At 38.7% G+C, this 16,679-nt stretch overlaps 1 protein-coding gene across 1 annotated transcript in view; it reads right to left on the bottom strand.

The window, feature by feature from the left end:
* Positions 1-16,679, bottom strand: part of LOC125241456 (protein crumbs-like) — a 136,007-nt gene that overhangs the window by 82,959 nt on the left and 36,369 nt on the right. Inside the window, 1 exon segment of the mRNA XM_048149960.1 lies at positions 9,783-9,935. Coding sequence (XP_048005917.1) covers positions 9,783-9,935 — 153 coding nt within the window.

Below are 16,679 nucleotides of genomic sequence, written 5' to 3'. Positions count from 1 at the left end.
ATTCGATTTATTTAAAATTAACGAAAAATCGTTAAAATATAATGTTTGTTTACATGTCATTTTTTGTCATTTTCCACTTCAAGTTCACATGGTAGTGGGCGTAATTGACTTGCACGTAGCCAATATGCATGCATGCAAATATGACAGGTCGACTAGTCGTGATTTTGACAGGAACTAACCTAGAGCGGGTTGGCGGCACTTTCAGCGGGGAACGGGGTTGGCCATATTGTACGATAATACTCTTTTCACACACCCGCACTTTAAATGTGCTATTGCACGCAGGCGGAGCGTGAGTTATAGAAAAATCGTTCTCCCAAGAAAATAATGAAATTTCTTGTACCATACTTAACTTTTTTACATCTATTTACATATTTTTTACATTGCGAGTGTGATGAAAAACATTGTGTGTAACTCGGGGAGTATGAATATTACTTACTCGAGTCTATATCGTTAGTAATATTCAACTTCCTCCCCTTGTTGTACAATGTAGTATTATTATACTGTGATAAACTATGTACTTAAAAATAAAAAAATAAATAAATAAATATTATAGGACATTCTTACACAGATTGACTGAGTCCCACGGTAAGCTTAAGAAGGCTTGTGTTGCAGGTACTCAGACAACGATATATATAATATATAAATACTTATATACATAGAAAACATCCATGACTCAGGAACAAATATCTGTGCTCATCACACAAATAAATGCCCTTACCGGGATTCGAACCCGGGACCGCGGCGTAGCAGGCAGGGTCACTACCGACTGCGCCAGACCGGTCGTCACTCGGTCGTACTTCTGAACTTTCATTAGACTTTAACGACTTGTCGGGCCAACTGTATGGTAAAACCTGACGCCGCGTCGGCGCGACGTCGACGCGTCTTTTTCCATACAGTTGGCCCGACGCTACGCTCGCGTGACGCTAGATGTGGGGGAGCCCTAACATGCAATACAAAAACTTTTCAACTCACGCATCCGCGCCAACAATCTATAGCGTGTGGCAGTCTGCACCTGCTCACTTTGCTATTCAAACATCAAAGGCGCCTGATCCTTGAGAAAGCCTATTGTATCTCAGCACAATGGGAACTGGTGCAGTTATTACCGCGTACTGTACTGTACCGTTGCAAAGATTCTTCGCGAGCTATAATACGATTACGATACATATTAAAACTGCAACATAATAAGAGTGTTTTCAGTTTATCCGATCCGATATCGGTTGTAAGAAGTATGTCAAAGGCAAATGCCAAAGATGGCGCCATTGGCGCCCTTAGTTATATATGAAATAAACACACGACTAGAAGGACTCGAGTCTTATGAACACTAGCAGCACTAGCGTTACGAAACGTACCGATTTCAAATCTATTTTATTTATAAGCAGCGGAGACAAGTAAAGTTTAAGGGCTGGTGCTTTTCGTAAAGCACTCCATCTGTTGGACTTAGGATATCGGTCCTACATCCAATATCCGATCAGTTAATGTGAAAACGAAGTTAGATACAATCTCATTTTGTTTAAAACTCTTAATCGCGAGTTGATCTGAGATTTCAGCAGTTACCTACTCCTTGTACCCTCTACAGGCGTGAATCCGTGTATGTACTGTGTATTAAACCTTCCAGAAAACGGGTATATTTTTGGACAAGCATATAGATAGAATAAATTAACTAAACTAACAAGTAAACAAGTAATATTAACTCAGCACGCATCATCGAGAACGAAACAATCTACGTTTGACGCGTCAAAGTTTTTACAACGCTTCCCCGAACCAACTCCACCTGGAAAATTCAAAATCATATTTCGTAACGTAAGTTTCTAACTCTGTACTGTCCGCAGTTTGAACTATAACCTTTTCGAGCCGCTCGGCCGAAGTACAAGTGCCTCTGAATGATGACCTAAGCATACCTGGCCTTAATTAGAGCTGGAAGTCCCAACTGAAGCAGTGGAATAATTTCGAAACTTTATAGAACTAGAAGTAGAAGGGTTGTAGAGAGTTGTTCGTAAGTACTCGGCTATGACCGCGGAATATCTCCGTAGATTCCGAATCGAGTGGCTTGTAGCTTAATACAGACGTAACAAAACAAATGACGGACGATTTCAAAGTAAAGCTTCGTTTTTACTTAGTTTTCTGAACAGATCTGAGTAAGCATTCGTTCTTTCATGTGCAGATGAAAACACTTGACTTCCATACCTTTATCGGTGCACGAACGAACGAATGCTCGCTCAGAACTGTTCAGAACACTAAGTGCAAACGAAGCTTAAGAGCAACAAATTTAACCGAAAACAAAGGTGATGCCTACTTCTTTGTTGCTATGTCCCGAGGTCATCAGAGCCTGGTGTCCACTTTGGCATCCCAAACCTGAGTTTTGGCGTAATGACTCTCACCTTACCTTTCAACCAAGAGGGCAAATCGCATGTGATAATAGGAGATTTTTTAAGTAGAAGAAATTTATGTGACTAGTCTTTGACTGAACTGGCTTGTAAACGTATGGTACAGCGGGGCAAATCTCGACTGGGGGGCAAATGTAACTGGTCCATTTTTTCCATTTTTACAATGTTTGCGTTATTAAATAGAGTGTCCACCGGTTATATATGGTATTAGGCGTGTTCAGTTGATACATGTAGAACTCAACATCATAGTGTAATAATGGAAAAAATGGATTAGGTACAATTGTCCCCCAGTCGAGATTTGCCCCACTGTACCTTAACTAAAATGAGCGGTCGTATTCTCGCATGTGCATAAATATAGAAGATTCATAGTTGAGCGTTCTAATAGGCTTCATCTAGTTAGTGTGGGTACAAAAGATACTCATAACAGTAATCTGATTGCACAAAAGGCCACGTGCGACTGTATCACACGAGTGGGCGTATACCAGCCTGTCATTTCAACGTTACTTGTCGTCATTTTTTTATACTTTGTACTTTGATTTGAATTTTCGCTGTGTTTTTTAAATGATTATCTATTTGGCGGCGTTGTATCTTTGGTACCCTACGAGGTGCTTTCAAAGGGTCCGAAGTTACAAACTTAATTAGTCCGCGATATTATAGGGAAAGAAATAGTAATTACCTACTTCCTAATAGGCCTTGCACTTTAATAATAACTCATTTTTAAAAGCAACGCCTATGGTATGGTATTGTCATATTTTTTAACTAGTATTTGTGATCGCCGTTAGTAAAAATATAAACATCGCGATTCCAAGAATTCAAGTAGACGGTAGGAATAGGAACTAATCCTCAACAATAGAGAGTATAGAGACTCTCCATTCTAATACAAACACAATCCGATTCTAAGATTTTACTTTGAGAATTCAATTCTGATGACAATATGAAGATGACACAAATGAAAAGAAATGAAACACAGACACAAGATCGCTAACAAATTGAATATTTCCTTTGATATTGCTTAATGGAATATGCATACTAGTTTTATACTGATGTTTACACCCTACTGGCAAAAGGGTAACTTTCTCTTTTGTATAACTACTTTAATAAATATGAAGGTATTCTGACCCACTGGTACTTTTCTCAACCTCGGTATGCTAAATAATGGAGTCCTTTCAGATTGTTCTATCAAAGAATGGTTCTTATGATCGAATGCATTATCAAAATTTCTGTTGTAAATTATTCCTCTTGAAACATAAGTTAAACATTGCCCAACACGTTGCCCAGGTTGCCCTATAGTTTCATTGTCACGTCACGAGTCGTAGCCCATGCCCAGGACAGGACACGTAGTCCCCGTTATCCGATCAGTTATTAATTTCGATCAGACCGGGGACTTTAAATAGGTAGTGTCACACAAAATGAGTCATTTCGATTGGTCTTGAATACAAACACCCGCGGAATTACAAAACACGACTGCATTCTGGCTGTGACTTCTATGTGACAATAGTGATTCATGTTTAGAGCATGCCGCCTGCCATGTGGACGTTTTGAACCTCATTGCAAATACGTAAGGTATATTAATGGTCAATGTTGGGCATCAATATGCATTATGCAATATGGGTAGGACTAGGAACTAAACATAAATATTATATTTAACAATGATTGTCTATTGATGTTAATAATGTGCTATATACGTCCTACTGCTGGACACAAGCCTCCTATGCACGGCGGGGCTAGGGCTATAATCCTAGTACGGATTAGGAACTTCATAATTTTCTTGATGGGAGATCCTCCTCCTCCTTGCGTTATCCCGGGAGATGTTTCAGACAGGTTTCCTAATAACATTTTTCTCCGCCAAAAGCGTGGTTAAATATAAAATATAAAATCCATACATAATGTCGAAAAACTCACAAGCCACATTAATAGATTACAATAAAAGACCATTTTATAGACCAGTGGCCCATTTCTCAAAACTCAAAACTGAAAGGGGCCCAGGGCCCCATTTCTCAAAGCTACAAGTTACAATTTACAAGTGGTTGTCACTGTCTAATATGACAAGTTGGAAAGAGACTTCCGCTTGTAACTTGTAACTATCAGTTTTGAGAAATGGGTCCCTGCGATTTGACTTTAAGGTTTCTTTTAAAATTGCGTAGCCGTACATTTATACAGTTTTAATTTATGCAAGGACCGTGAACTCCAGAGCTCACAAGCTAAAATAAAGTACTCGTATTTTCTAGAGGTATACACATAAAAGAGAAAACGGATATTAGCACTGGCCTGCAACGCAAATTACCTCTAGAGTTACAAGGTCCAGCGATGTATCGCGATAATTATTCACGGAATATGACCCGCGGTGTAAAGGGTAATTTGTACTGAAATATGCTGTTGAAATATCTAGCTTATATCCGTATAAGCTACATTTAAAAAAATGTTATCATGTAAGGGCGCTTAGGTATAGGTACAATAGGTACTAGCTATCAGTTCGGACGGCAACGGTCTGTGTCAGTTCTTAGGCGTTGTCACGTTTTACTAATAAGTTAATAAATGAACTAGAAAGGTTCTTAGACAGTGGCCTACTAAGATCTAAAGTAAAAATCTACCTTCACATCCGGTCTCATATAATCTGGGGGCATGAATGACCCCGCTCCAAAGATAAGCCAGCCGAATAGCAAGGGCACTATCTACCTTTTCTCGAAGTGATTCGTCGTTTTTATAACCTCCACCTCCATAGTTCAACGGTTCAGTCTTTTTATTTTCTTTATTGGGGAAAACAACAGACATAGGAAGGTCATACAGATAAGAAAGTTGAATAATACAATAATAGGTACAAGCTACATACATCCTGAGAAAAATCTCAGTAAGATTTATATATTGAACAGTATCTGAGTGGCACTGTCTTCGGGCAATGGTATATAATGATAGATCTTCATTAGGTACTCAACTAAAATACACTAACGATGATAATGAATATTATAGTTTTTTAAACAAAATATCGAGTTTAACTACACCTTTACTAGTTTGCTATATCTACACATGTCTATAGACTAGTTAAATGCGATATTTTGTAAATTTTCACCGGAGCGTATAATTTATTCCACGGTTACAACTGAGTGTGTTCGACCGATTCGCGCGTTAACCGGTTCAATACCGTTTTAATTGATTATTGGTAAACCTTATTTTGACGACATAAGAATCATAATATACAATAATAATTGCACATGCAACTAATAGGTGCATTAGATCGATTGAATTTTAGTTTTCGCATCTGTACTTAGTTTCAAAATTGCCCCTGTGAGTCCTGTGACTATGATTTTATTTTTATTTTATTGTTAAACATGTTTGACATGACTTTACAGTTGACCAATGCGTCACGTAACTTAGACTGACATAACAAGAAAAAAAACAAACATTTTATATAGGAACAGTTGAAAACCTAGCTTCATAGCAAATGATAGTTCATTTTTATTAAATAAATGTTTGTAAACAATATTTTGAACTAGATACAGTCATGATAGTGCGAAAAGATTTGCCTTCGTATTGTTACGGAAACGTACGAACGTGTCATGCTATTTCAGTCGGTCTCAGTGCAAGATGTACTGACATTGATTGAACTAGCATGACAAATACGAACGTTTCCGGAAAAATACGAAGGAAACCCTTTTCCCATTACATCTGTACTAGAGGTGTGCGCCGACCGGCGTGGCGTACGCCGCCGGTCATTTTTGCCACGCCGACGCCGCCGATCATTTCACCGGCGTGAAATCGGCGTGAGATCGACGTTAAAATAATTCCTAATTTTTGGCTTGTTCTGTGTTATTCATCCTATAGACGTGTGTGCCGATTAAAAATTGATCAGCAACGGCGTTTGCCAAAAATCGGCGGTGGCGGCGTGTTTCCGGCGTGAATTTGGCGTGACCTTGAATTGAACCTCGTAAGTCCCAGACTATTTTTTTCCGATTTTGAATTTGGAACTTTCTTTTTAAAGTTCAAAACTCGAACTTAATTTGTACCTACTTGTATAAGTACGCGGGGACTTAGGAGGTGTTCCTTATATAAAAATCATACGTATACTTTGATATAAACACTGAGTTAAATAACACACGTAAATGAACACATAATAGGAAAAAACACTGATTACCCTAATAATTATCCGTCGATAGCACAAAATATTTTTTTATCATTGTTAGCTTCCATTAAATAATTTATTTTCTAAATTACCATGAATCTGCAAGGCACTCTTTCTTTACAAGGACCTTTGAAAGCTGTTAAAGAGCTCTTAGCATCGGAGGAGCACTGCAACCCTATGAGGTACAAGACCTTACAGTCCAAAAAATCTGGAACTTCCTGGATTCAACGGGCATGAGTATTTAATCACAAAGAGCCGTCACAATAGATCACTGCTGGTCGGCGTGACGCGGAAAGGTGCACAATACCCCCCAATAATAATCGGAGGAACACACATCATCAGTACAACCACAGGAATTCCATTGTGCCCACAGTCAATTGATGAGTGTCAAAATCAAAATCAAAATAATTTATTCAGCAAATAGGCCACAGGGGCACTTTTACGTTACTTTTGTCGAGAAAAAAAAGATCTTTACACACAACTATGGTGGAAACGGATGTACACTTGTACAGCATATAGCTCTCGGCATACAAATTTGAGTTGGATGCAGATAGTTGATCCAGAAAACTGGTTTTGTTTTTTGCGTCGTGTAGCAATGTCAGCACTGATTAATTTTCCATCTGTTAATGCGATTGATACCCGGATCGGTAGTCCAAAAGTCCAAAGTAGCAACGAATGGTTACCGTGCTACCGCAGCCAGGCCGAGAAAGACCAAAAAGTGATGCATTTTTATAGTGACTGGCGGGAGCAGCCAGCAAACTGTAATGAGTGGGGATAAAAAGGACAGGCCTTTGCCCAGCAGTGGGCCACATATTAGGCTACATAAAAAACAAGATACCTACGATTAAATGAAGGTTGGCTCTTGCCGATAGTTGTAACCACACAAAATTATAATGAAAAGCTTAAATTCCTGCAAAACCAGATCAGCAACGAAATTAAGATCACGCAAAGTGAAGCCAACCTCGGTAGTATACCTCTATGAGTACTCGTACCTAGGACGCAAAAAACCATCGCGTCCCATTCCAAACTATAGTTCTACACACAGTGGATATAAGCAGTTTGCTGACGTGATGGGCACATAGGCATTTTTCGAGGAGCCCTGAAATCTTGAATAATACATGGTAGTCGTCCAGATAGAAAAATAGCTGAAGATCCAACAGGGAGAGTCTTGGCTCTCCAGATCTGGTATTTTCGTAGGCGCTGTAACCATTTTGTTATAGTCAAGACGTAAGCCAGAGTAAAATCGCACACAGATCTCCCCGCATGCCATTAAGAACTTCATACTGAAGTCCCTCATCTTTCTTACTGCTGAATAACAAATATTTTATTCATAGTAAAGTTTATTGGGAAATTGTAACAAATTGCACTAAAAAAGTCCAAAAATATATCCAAATAGTGCAAATACAAATACCAAGTTTGAGCAGCTTAGTAATCACCAAGGTCACGCCGTTTAATAATCGGCGGCGGCAAAAATGCCCGGAGCGGCGGCGGTTCATATCAAGTTAGTGACAAATTTCGAGTCAAAAACGAAATAATTTGCTATTAATATTGCTAAAATCTTCATTAGAACATGAAATTGTGTCACAGGACTCATGATAAAAAGTTTATTTATGTACTTTGTAACGCCGGTTATAGAAGTGCCGTTTTTTTTTAAATATTACATGTTTTTAATTATTACGCCGATCACGCCGATTACGCCGACGCCGCCGGCCATTTTTGGCCCGGACGCCGCCGCCGACGATTTAGCCACCGGCGCACACCTCTAATCTGTACATAATTATTTTCCGTACATAATATAAGCTGCAGGGCTATTATGCTTCCAATTTTTTCACTCATCAACGTGGATAAGTCACCTGTCACTCTCACACTTCCTCCTTCTTCTTTCGTTTATGTTTTGTTGGTACTGGTGGTACAATAAAGAGTTTAATACTTTTACTTACTTGCCAGAACGTGACGGATGCTTTATTCACGTAGATAGGTGATACAATTGCAAACATGATACGTTTTAATGAAACTTGTCCAAATAACTATCATAGGGACCATCAATACCATCATTCGGCACAACGCGGTAACGGTACGAGTATAGAATATCAACTCAGTTACAAAAATTATTGTTTGCATAATTATTTGATCACGCGTTTTTAGGATGCTGCGAAGAGGCAACGACGTCGTAACTATGTGTCACATCCGGATTTTTTTTATGTATATTGTGCAGTTAGTACTATTTACTGTTAACTTTAGCCGTTACAGTACTTATATTTTTCATAGTTATCACATTGTGACTAACGTATGGTATGGTGTACGACAGCTAGTCTACTAGTGGTTTCGATTCGACCTACAAAGACCTTCCGTGCATTTAAATGACTCTGGCTAAACTACAGAACTATACTTAGAAATCTGACAGGCAAGCATGATCGCGCGATAAATAAATGATAAAACATCAGATCCTGATGTTTCATCATTTATCGCGCGACCATGCTTGCCTGCCTGGACTAAATAGTGGCCAAATTGTACATGTACAAACTGCGTGGCCGGATGGCAACATAGGCAACATTTTTACAAAACTCGTGCAAAACTCTCTGACCAACCTCCGTGCTGCGCGCGTGCTGGTAGCCTGGCCGGTATATGGATGCCGCTGAAAGCGCGCGTCTTTTGTTTAATGTACCTAAATATTATTTCGCAGTTCTGAGATGCACAATGTTTTATTTACACATTCACTGTAAATGTAAATATCCACGTGTGAAATATTGTGTAAATAAACTAATAGCACCTTTTCGGGTATATATTTTCATCACCCGCTGCCCGATCTGCTGCTCAACCTAAAATCCTTGCTAACGAAGAAACGTGCTAATCTTGAGCAAATCAGTATGATTTATTATTATTACTTCCAGCTTCGCCGTCTCGTTCCTCATTGTGCTGACTCACGCGTCACATATCGATACTATCAATACATCACTCGAATATCCACAACCTAATAAGTATGTTGTTTATTGTTTTTGCACATAATTGTTCTAATCGATTTGGTTAAGTAATTACTGACTGGGAAAGATTAGTACTCTGTTTATTTAGGCACCTATACTAAACCTGTCCTGCAAGTTCCTTCATTCAAATTTTGGTACGAAATGTTACAGTCAAGTGTAAAAATATGGGTGTACACATCTTACTCAAAAATATGTCCTATAGCATCTTAGTCCGGTGTAATAAGAGCGTAGTACCATATTTATGAGACGATTATTTCGATACGTATTTTTGCACTTGACTGTACAATAATGTCCACTTACCAACACACGTCCGAAAGTTGAGGCCGACGAGCTGCTTGAGTGATATGGGCCTCGAGAGCCGTATGTAGGAGCTGCCGTTGAAATAGGCCTCCGGCCTGTCGGAGGGGCCGAGCGGAGTAGCGGCCTGCGCTGCCCACAGCAGGAGGCTCAACCCTGGAACAAATAACCAGTATGGTCATCATTATACAATATAGCAGGATTAATTTTAATAAATTATACAGCGAATATTGAACGGGTCATGTGGGATAATTTCACCAGTGACATTGACATTTGACACTGACAATTCTGTGCCTGTTTCTGGGTTGATAGGTAACATTGTTACTCAGCGTCAATATTTACTTGTTGAACGGACAATGAACGGCGAAGAGTCACTATTGGGCGACAATTCTCACTGTTGAGAAATAGACCACTGACAATACTAGAACTTAAATCTACCAATAATATTGTTTTCTGCTTTTTTTAAGACGGCCAAGAATTGGGCCTCAATAATTGCAGTTTTTTTTAGACAGGTTGGAGCCGATAACTTTGGGAACCACTGCATTATGTACAGGCTTAAAAAGATGATCATAATAACTTTCAGATAAATCCCAAATCAAGGGACGGGGTTTGAAAATTTCAATTTTATTCACTGCAGGGAATGAGATTTTCTTTCTACGGCATGCGGTCTCAGCAGGGCCTAAGCGATAGTACCTATTTATTAAAATTTAATGCATACTACATACTTCAATTCCTATTCTGCCCCTTAGCTTTTTATATGAGTAACGCCTAAAGATGTACCAATATTTTGCGGCTTTAGTTGTGTAACATATTATTGCAAATAAGGGTTTCGAATGATTCACAGTTTCATTACACTTGTATTGACCCGAGTTACCGTGATCATGATGGAATGCATGTATCTGCGTCGAATCGAAATATCGGGAGCTCGTCAAAAATCAAAAAGGTAATCATATCAAGATCTATATTTTGGTCAATATAGTATTAGTCTAATAAATATTAGTGCAAGTGACTAAATTTAGACGGCGTGCGAACTCGCATGCGATTTTAGCGGGCTGTTGAGCAGGTTACATACAATTTTGCACAGCCATCAAATACCGCAATGTAATAAAACTCTTATATATGCGAGTTCTCTTACCGTCTAAACAGGCCCTAATACCATAAAGCTGGTGTACCACTAATACCGGTAGGTATTATGTATAGCCATAAGGGCTACACCGATCCGGTTCGGAATATAAATATAGCTATCGATAAACAGGTGCCAGATAGGCAGGTGATCTCAAGGCTGTGGCCTTTTCTTGTGAGCTTTACCGTTATCATAAACTTTTAAAATGGTAGTTGATATTGTGTTGAATTGTTGATGACCCTTTTTCACCTTAGGAGTGGGGCGCGGTTAATATGTTTTTATATGCTACTGAGCACCTTCCTGACTAGTATGTGCCTCAGCAGTGAAGCTTACGACGCAAAAAAGGCAACAAAATATTAAATTTGACATAGAATGTCATATCTTGATCGAAAATAGTCAGCATTAAAAAAAAACAGAATTCGGGCTAAAAGTGTAATACTAGCTATACTTTTAATATATTTGTATGCGTTTTTATATGTAAATTTCACCACCCCCTTTCTTCCCGTGGGTGTCGTAGAAGTGGACTCTGGGATATGGGTTAAATTATGGCGTAGCTCGTAGGCGAGAGGCTGGCAACCTGTCACTGCAATGTCACAATTTGGATTTCTTTCAACCCCTTTTTGCCAAGACAAGAGTGGCACTGAAACCTAGTAGTTCATGTGCTCTGCCTACCCCTTTATGGGATACAGACGTGATTATATGTATGTATGTAAAAATAGTAAACTACCTACGTAGAAACGGTAAAAACCTGACTTCATAAATTGTACAAAAACTAGTCTAGACTTTGACTCGTCGTTACGCCAAATAGAGGCAATGCACGTAAGTAACTTTAACTGTCGGTAGTCTTTAACCGATTGTAGTAAGGTTTAGAAGAGATGTGTTCTGTATGACCGGGTCAATGCGGTATAGACTGGTATATTGCGTACAGCACGCCACCGCACCGCTAGGTTATAGTTTAACCTCCTTTTGGACACGGTTGGTTATTAGAGTTGCGTGGATCTGAGTATAACGGAAAAGTGTGCAAGAATGGAAGAACTTTTATTATGGTATCATGACAATAAATATTTCACAGTAAGGGCTCATACATAAATCACGCAGGTCTTTTGGGATAGTTTTTGAACCCTAAGTGCGTTATCACATTATCCGATTCGATATCGGATGTCAGAAAAATTTGAAAGGCAAAAAGCAAAGATGGCGGGGCGGCTTAAATATGTGGGATATCGGTCCTACATCCGATATCGGATCGGATAATGTGAAAACGCACTTAGATCTCTAAATGTCGCAAGTGTCGCGACAAACTATAAATAAGTGCTCAACAAATGCTTACAAGCACGTAAATGTATATGTACTTAGTGTTCGTTTATGGTATACTGTATACACTAGAAACCTCGAGCGTCGGTTAGCCGAGGTTTAGTGTTTCATTGTAACGTGTTGCTTGGCTTATCGCTGTACTAGACGAGGAATAAGGGCAACTAAGTACTTGGACAACCTAGATGTTGGTATAAAACTGGCCCCTTAATAATTAAACGTTCTACTTTAGACAAGCTTTGTACTTAACTATTCAACTATTGATTAAACAAGGAACTTATGTTTGTAAGAAAGCAAAATAAATAATTGAATAACTTTTCATAACTCATTTAACGACTGGTCTGGCTCAGTCGGTAGTGGCCCTGCCTGCTAAGCCGCGGTCCTGGGTTCGAATCCCGGTAAGGGCATTTATTGTGTGAGGAACACAGACATTTTTGTTCCTGAGTCATGGATGTTTTCTATGTAAGTATATAAGTATGTATTTATCTATTTAAGTATGTATATCGTCGCTTAGCACCCATAGTACAAGCTTTGCTTAGTTTTGGGGCTAAGTTGATCTGTGTAAGGTGTCCCCAATATTTATATTTATATTTTATAACTTATCAGCTGCAGTTGCATATATTTAGTATTAGTATGTGCGTTTGACGGTAAGTGTTTTTAAAATATTTGGTTACTTATGGCATGGCTAACTTATGGTCGTAATTGCATGTTCTGATGATTGAGATGATTGGGTTCAGGGACTTCAGGAGGTCGAGCCAAATTGCTAGAAAGAAATAGAAGCAATTTTTTTTTTAAAATAGTAGACGAAGGTAAAAATGTACATTTAAGCCCTTTGTTGTACACTCTGCTTTTCACTTCGATTGCGAGGAAATAATTATATTTTTCACGGCAATTTACACCACGAAATTGGCGCTCATTTGTCCACCATCTTATGGACATTTCAAACATTAATAACGGCTGTCATGGAACTAATTTGACCCTACAAGACAACATAAAAAAGCCTAGAATAGCCACATCAATACCATATTTGCTGAGTGCGATGTCTGTCAGACTTATACCAATGTTCTGAGAGAGCGTGTCTTAGCTATGTATCTTTTCATTTGATTTTAATTTAGGTACCTATTCTGTTACATCATACATCATATTTTATATACTTTACATACTAAAATGCTAGTACATGAAACTCTCAGTCTGTAAACGCCGACCCCCGGACACAGCTTCAAAGTTTTACATAACATATGATATGGCGCGTGGAACTGGATTAATCAGAATGCAGTCCATATCACGCGTGGAATGGTAAAATAAGTTTAAGCGGGACTATGAAACTAATGAATGTCGTGCTTGGTTACAACGATGAAGCGGCCGCAATTTTAGAAGACTAAGTTACAAGGATATGTATAGAACTGGGAATTTCATGGACAGCACATCGCACTAACATATTGAGCTTTATAAGCTTTTTTTGGCCAATTGACCAGACGAGTTCCTGACAGCCTTGAGAAGCCGTTGATCGTAGGACCAGTGGGGGGCCATCGTAGAAGAGCCGGATTACCTACGGCTGGTTCAGCACAATCAAGAATTTCACACATGTGGGGCTCCAGGGATCCTTTAGAAAGGCAAAAAATCGGCCTGAGTGTAGGGCACTGCAACGTACAGCGTACATACTTATGGTGGTCACGACCCTCAGTTATGCGGTTTATTACGACGAAGAAGAATAGAACTGACAGTGGGTGGGGAATCACGTACGGGCAAGGATTGTAATTCTGTAAGATCTTGAATGATAATCTTGATCCAAGTTTAATATTATTAACTTTTAAGTTGCGCGTCGTGTAAATTCGGTCGCTCGTGTTTAGTTCACCTTCACACGGCGCCCACGGCAGCGAAAATGTCTGGCTGGTTAGACGAAATTCTGCAGCTGCACTCACAAAATTACGCTACGGCTTCTAAAGGACTCGAAGCGAGATTTAGAAAAACTCTGATGTTCTTTTATTTAAATCAAGTCAAATTCTTTAAATTTAAATTCATAAAAGTCAAGTTCCTACACAAAATTCTACAGCAACTGCATTTGCAACAATGACAAACTTTCTGTTTTGGCATTTACGAGCATTTCACTTCGTATTTGAGTCTTTCAAGGTACTTACTCTCTCTAAAACCAACATGTAAAACAGATATGACAAGTCGAAAACCGCTTAACCTAGACCTCTATGTAGACTGGTTCCCATTTGAAATTAGTTCTAGTACTTACTTTAATAACCCCTTTGAAGGTGGTGTTCGTCGAACTCTCCCAGCGGTATTACGTGGAAAAGTTATTTAAGTCGGGCGTCGTGGTCGTGACCATTCCAATTCAAAATGCAGTTTGCATGGGCCCCTAAACTTTGGACAATGCTCTTAGGGAAAGTGCTCTCATGGAATTTCACTTTGAATATTATTATTTTACGACACGATAACAATTTTAGTAGGTAGAGAGATGGGATATTAAGGGCGTTCCCTGCGCCAATGACCTTCGATTTGAATTGATATTATGATAGTTTCTAAAGCCCATCCAATATTAACAACATCGTCTTTAAACAAAATAGTATTTCATAATTACTTCACAGTCACAGCTCAATGTTTCTGTGATATTTGGCATCAAAATTGAACAATTTAGGGTCAAAAACTGGTTTTTTGGTTATAACTTTTGTTTTAATTATTTTTAAATTAAAATCTCTCTTGAATTTTTAGAACAGTCAAAGGTTAATCCAAATATGTCGCTTTCATGTACGAGTATGTATGTAACACCCTTCACTAAAATCTAATTTAAATAAGTAAACGTGTTTTTAGACCATGTTTAAAAAAAAGTAGGTTTTTTTTTAGATATAATATTATGAATAGAGATAAAAGATTGAAGAACCGATGGCCGTTGGTCTTATAATTATATCAGTAGTGCAAATTTAAGAGTTTCAACTCAAAACGTCAAAAATCGGTGTAAACCGTGTGGAGCCCCTTAAACCAAATCAGTCAGTTGTATGGGTACCTCTGTAGCAATTTACGTTCGGTGCTCCATAAGCTCGATGTCGTGTTATATTATAACTACATATTTAAAAAATATTTCTCTTCATTTGGTTCGGATTTTCAGTAAAAGGTAAACTGCACTGCACTGCCTGCATATGCCCGTATATATGAAGAAGGTCGAAGTCGTGGCATTCACCTAACCCAATTTACCCAATTTATGGCAGTCCTTTGGACAAGTAAATATAATTTAATTTAATAACCGACCACCATGCTTCGTACGCTACAAAAAGGCAACCGCTAAAGGCGCCGAGTGTGTACCTCCATTACAAATACGAAGGTCTGATAGTACTTGAAACTTCTTAATGACAGGGCTTATAATATAATGTTTGCCTTTTGTGATCTAATTAGGAGCACTTCAAAGCGATACAACTAAAGCGAAAGTGCGTGTAAAATACCAAAGCGGGAGGATGGTCTGGCCAGGTTGTCAATATTAAAAAAAAAAACTCGTGAAAGACGGGCAAACAAACAGACACACACACTTATCATTAAAACATTATTATGGATTTATTAGTAAGACACGTTATTATGGAATTATTCTATGTGCAGTCTGCAGACTATTCATTTGAGTACGAAAGTATTTCTCGTAGTCGGTGTAACCACCGCCGTAGTCTCTTGCGTCGGTTCTAGACTGGGGCCAATCCAATTAGGTACATATCGATTAGACGAGCCGTGTCAGGACCCGTCAGGTAACATCACTAGACTCACCTGCAAACACTTATGTCCAGCTAGTTAAGGTTCTAGATCAACAGTTGAGTATCGACTGAAGTGTTAGTGTTGGCAGTGCTTATAGCGTGGTGATATGAACTATGAATAGTTAATACGGGAAATATGTCATACTTTTACCTACATTATGTTTTTTTTTAATACCATGATAGTAAATTAATCAAGAGTATTAACCTTCTTATAGCACTTCATGCATTGCTGTAATCCTAAATAGGAGTAGCCAGCATTTATTAGCCTTGCATTTTTTAACGCTGATAAGTGTTTATTACTTGGTTAATATTTAGTTTTTCCACCGGAGCACCGGACTTATTGACTACTTTTATTTAGTGAGAGGAGCAAAATTAAGACGTCTATAGGTACTCTCCTCTGTAGTCTCCTCTAAAAAAGCACATGCCCAAACGAACAGGTGCGGTGCCTGGAAGGCTAGCATATGATTGGCGCGACAGTATTTCGCCGTGACATGCGTATAAAACACATATTTTTCTAAGTGTTTTCGAAGGGCGTTTTTCAAAATCTCGAAAATCGAATTTCACCAGATCTGGACGTGTTTGGGCTCATTCTTCTCAGAATCACGAGCTGATTAAATCCTGACGATAAAAAAATGTGTCCTCATTTTTTTTCCTTCACGTCACGATTTTAGTATGAACTTACTACGAGCGTGACGTATTGAAAACTCGAATTTTGTATGGAAAATTAGG

This window comes from Leguminivora glycinivorella, chromosome Z, assembly GCF_023078275.1.
Source record: "Leguminivora glycinivorella isolate SPB_JAAS2020 chromosome Z, LegGlyc_1.1, whole genome shotgun sequence".
In the NCBI taxonomy this organism is placed as follows: domain Eukaryota; kingdom Metazoa; phylum Arthropoda; class Insecta; order Lepidoptera; family Tortricidae; genus Leguminivora; species Leguminivora glycinivorella.
Note: the sequence above shows the minus strand (reverse complement) of the source record. Positions and strands in the feature narration are given on the sequence as shown.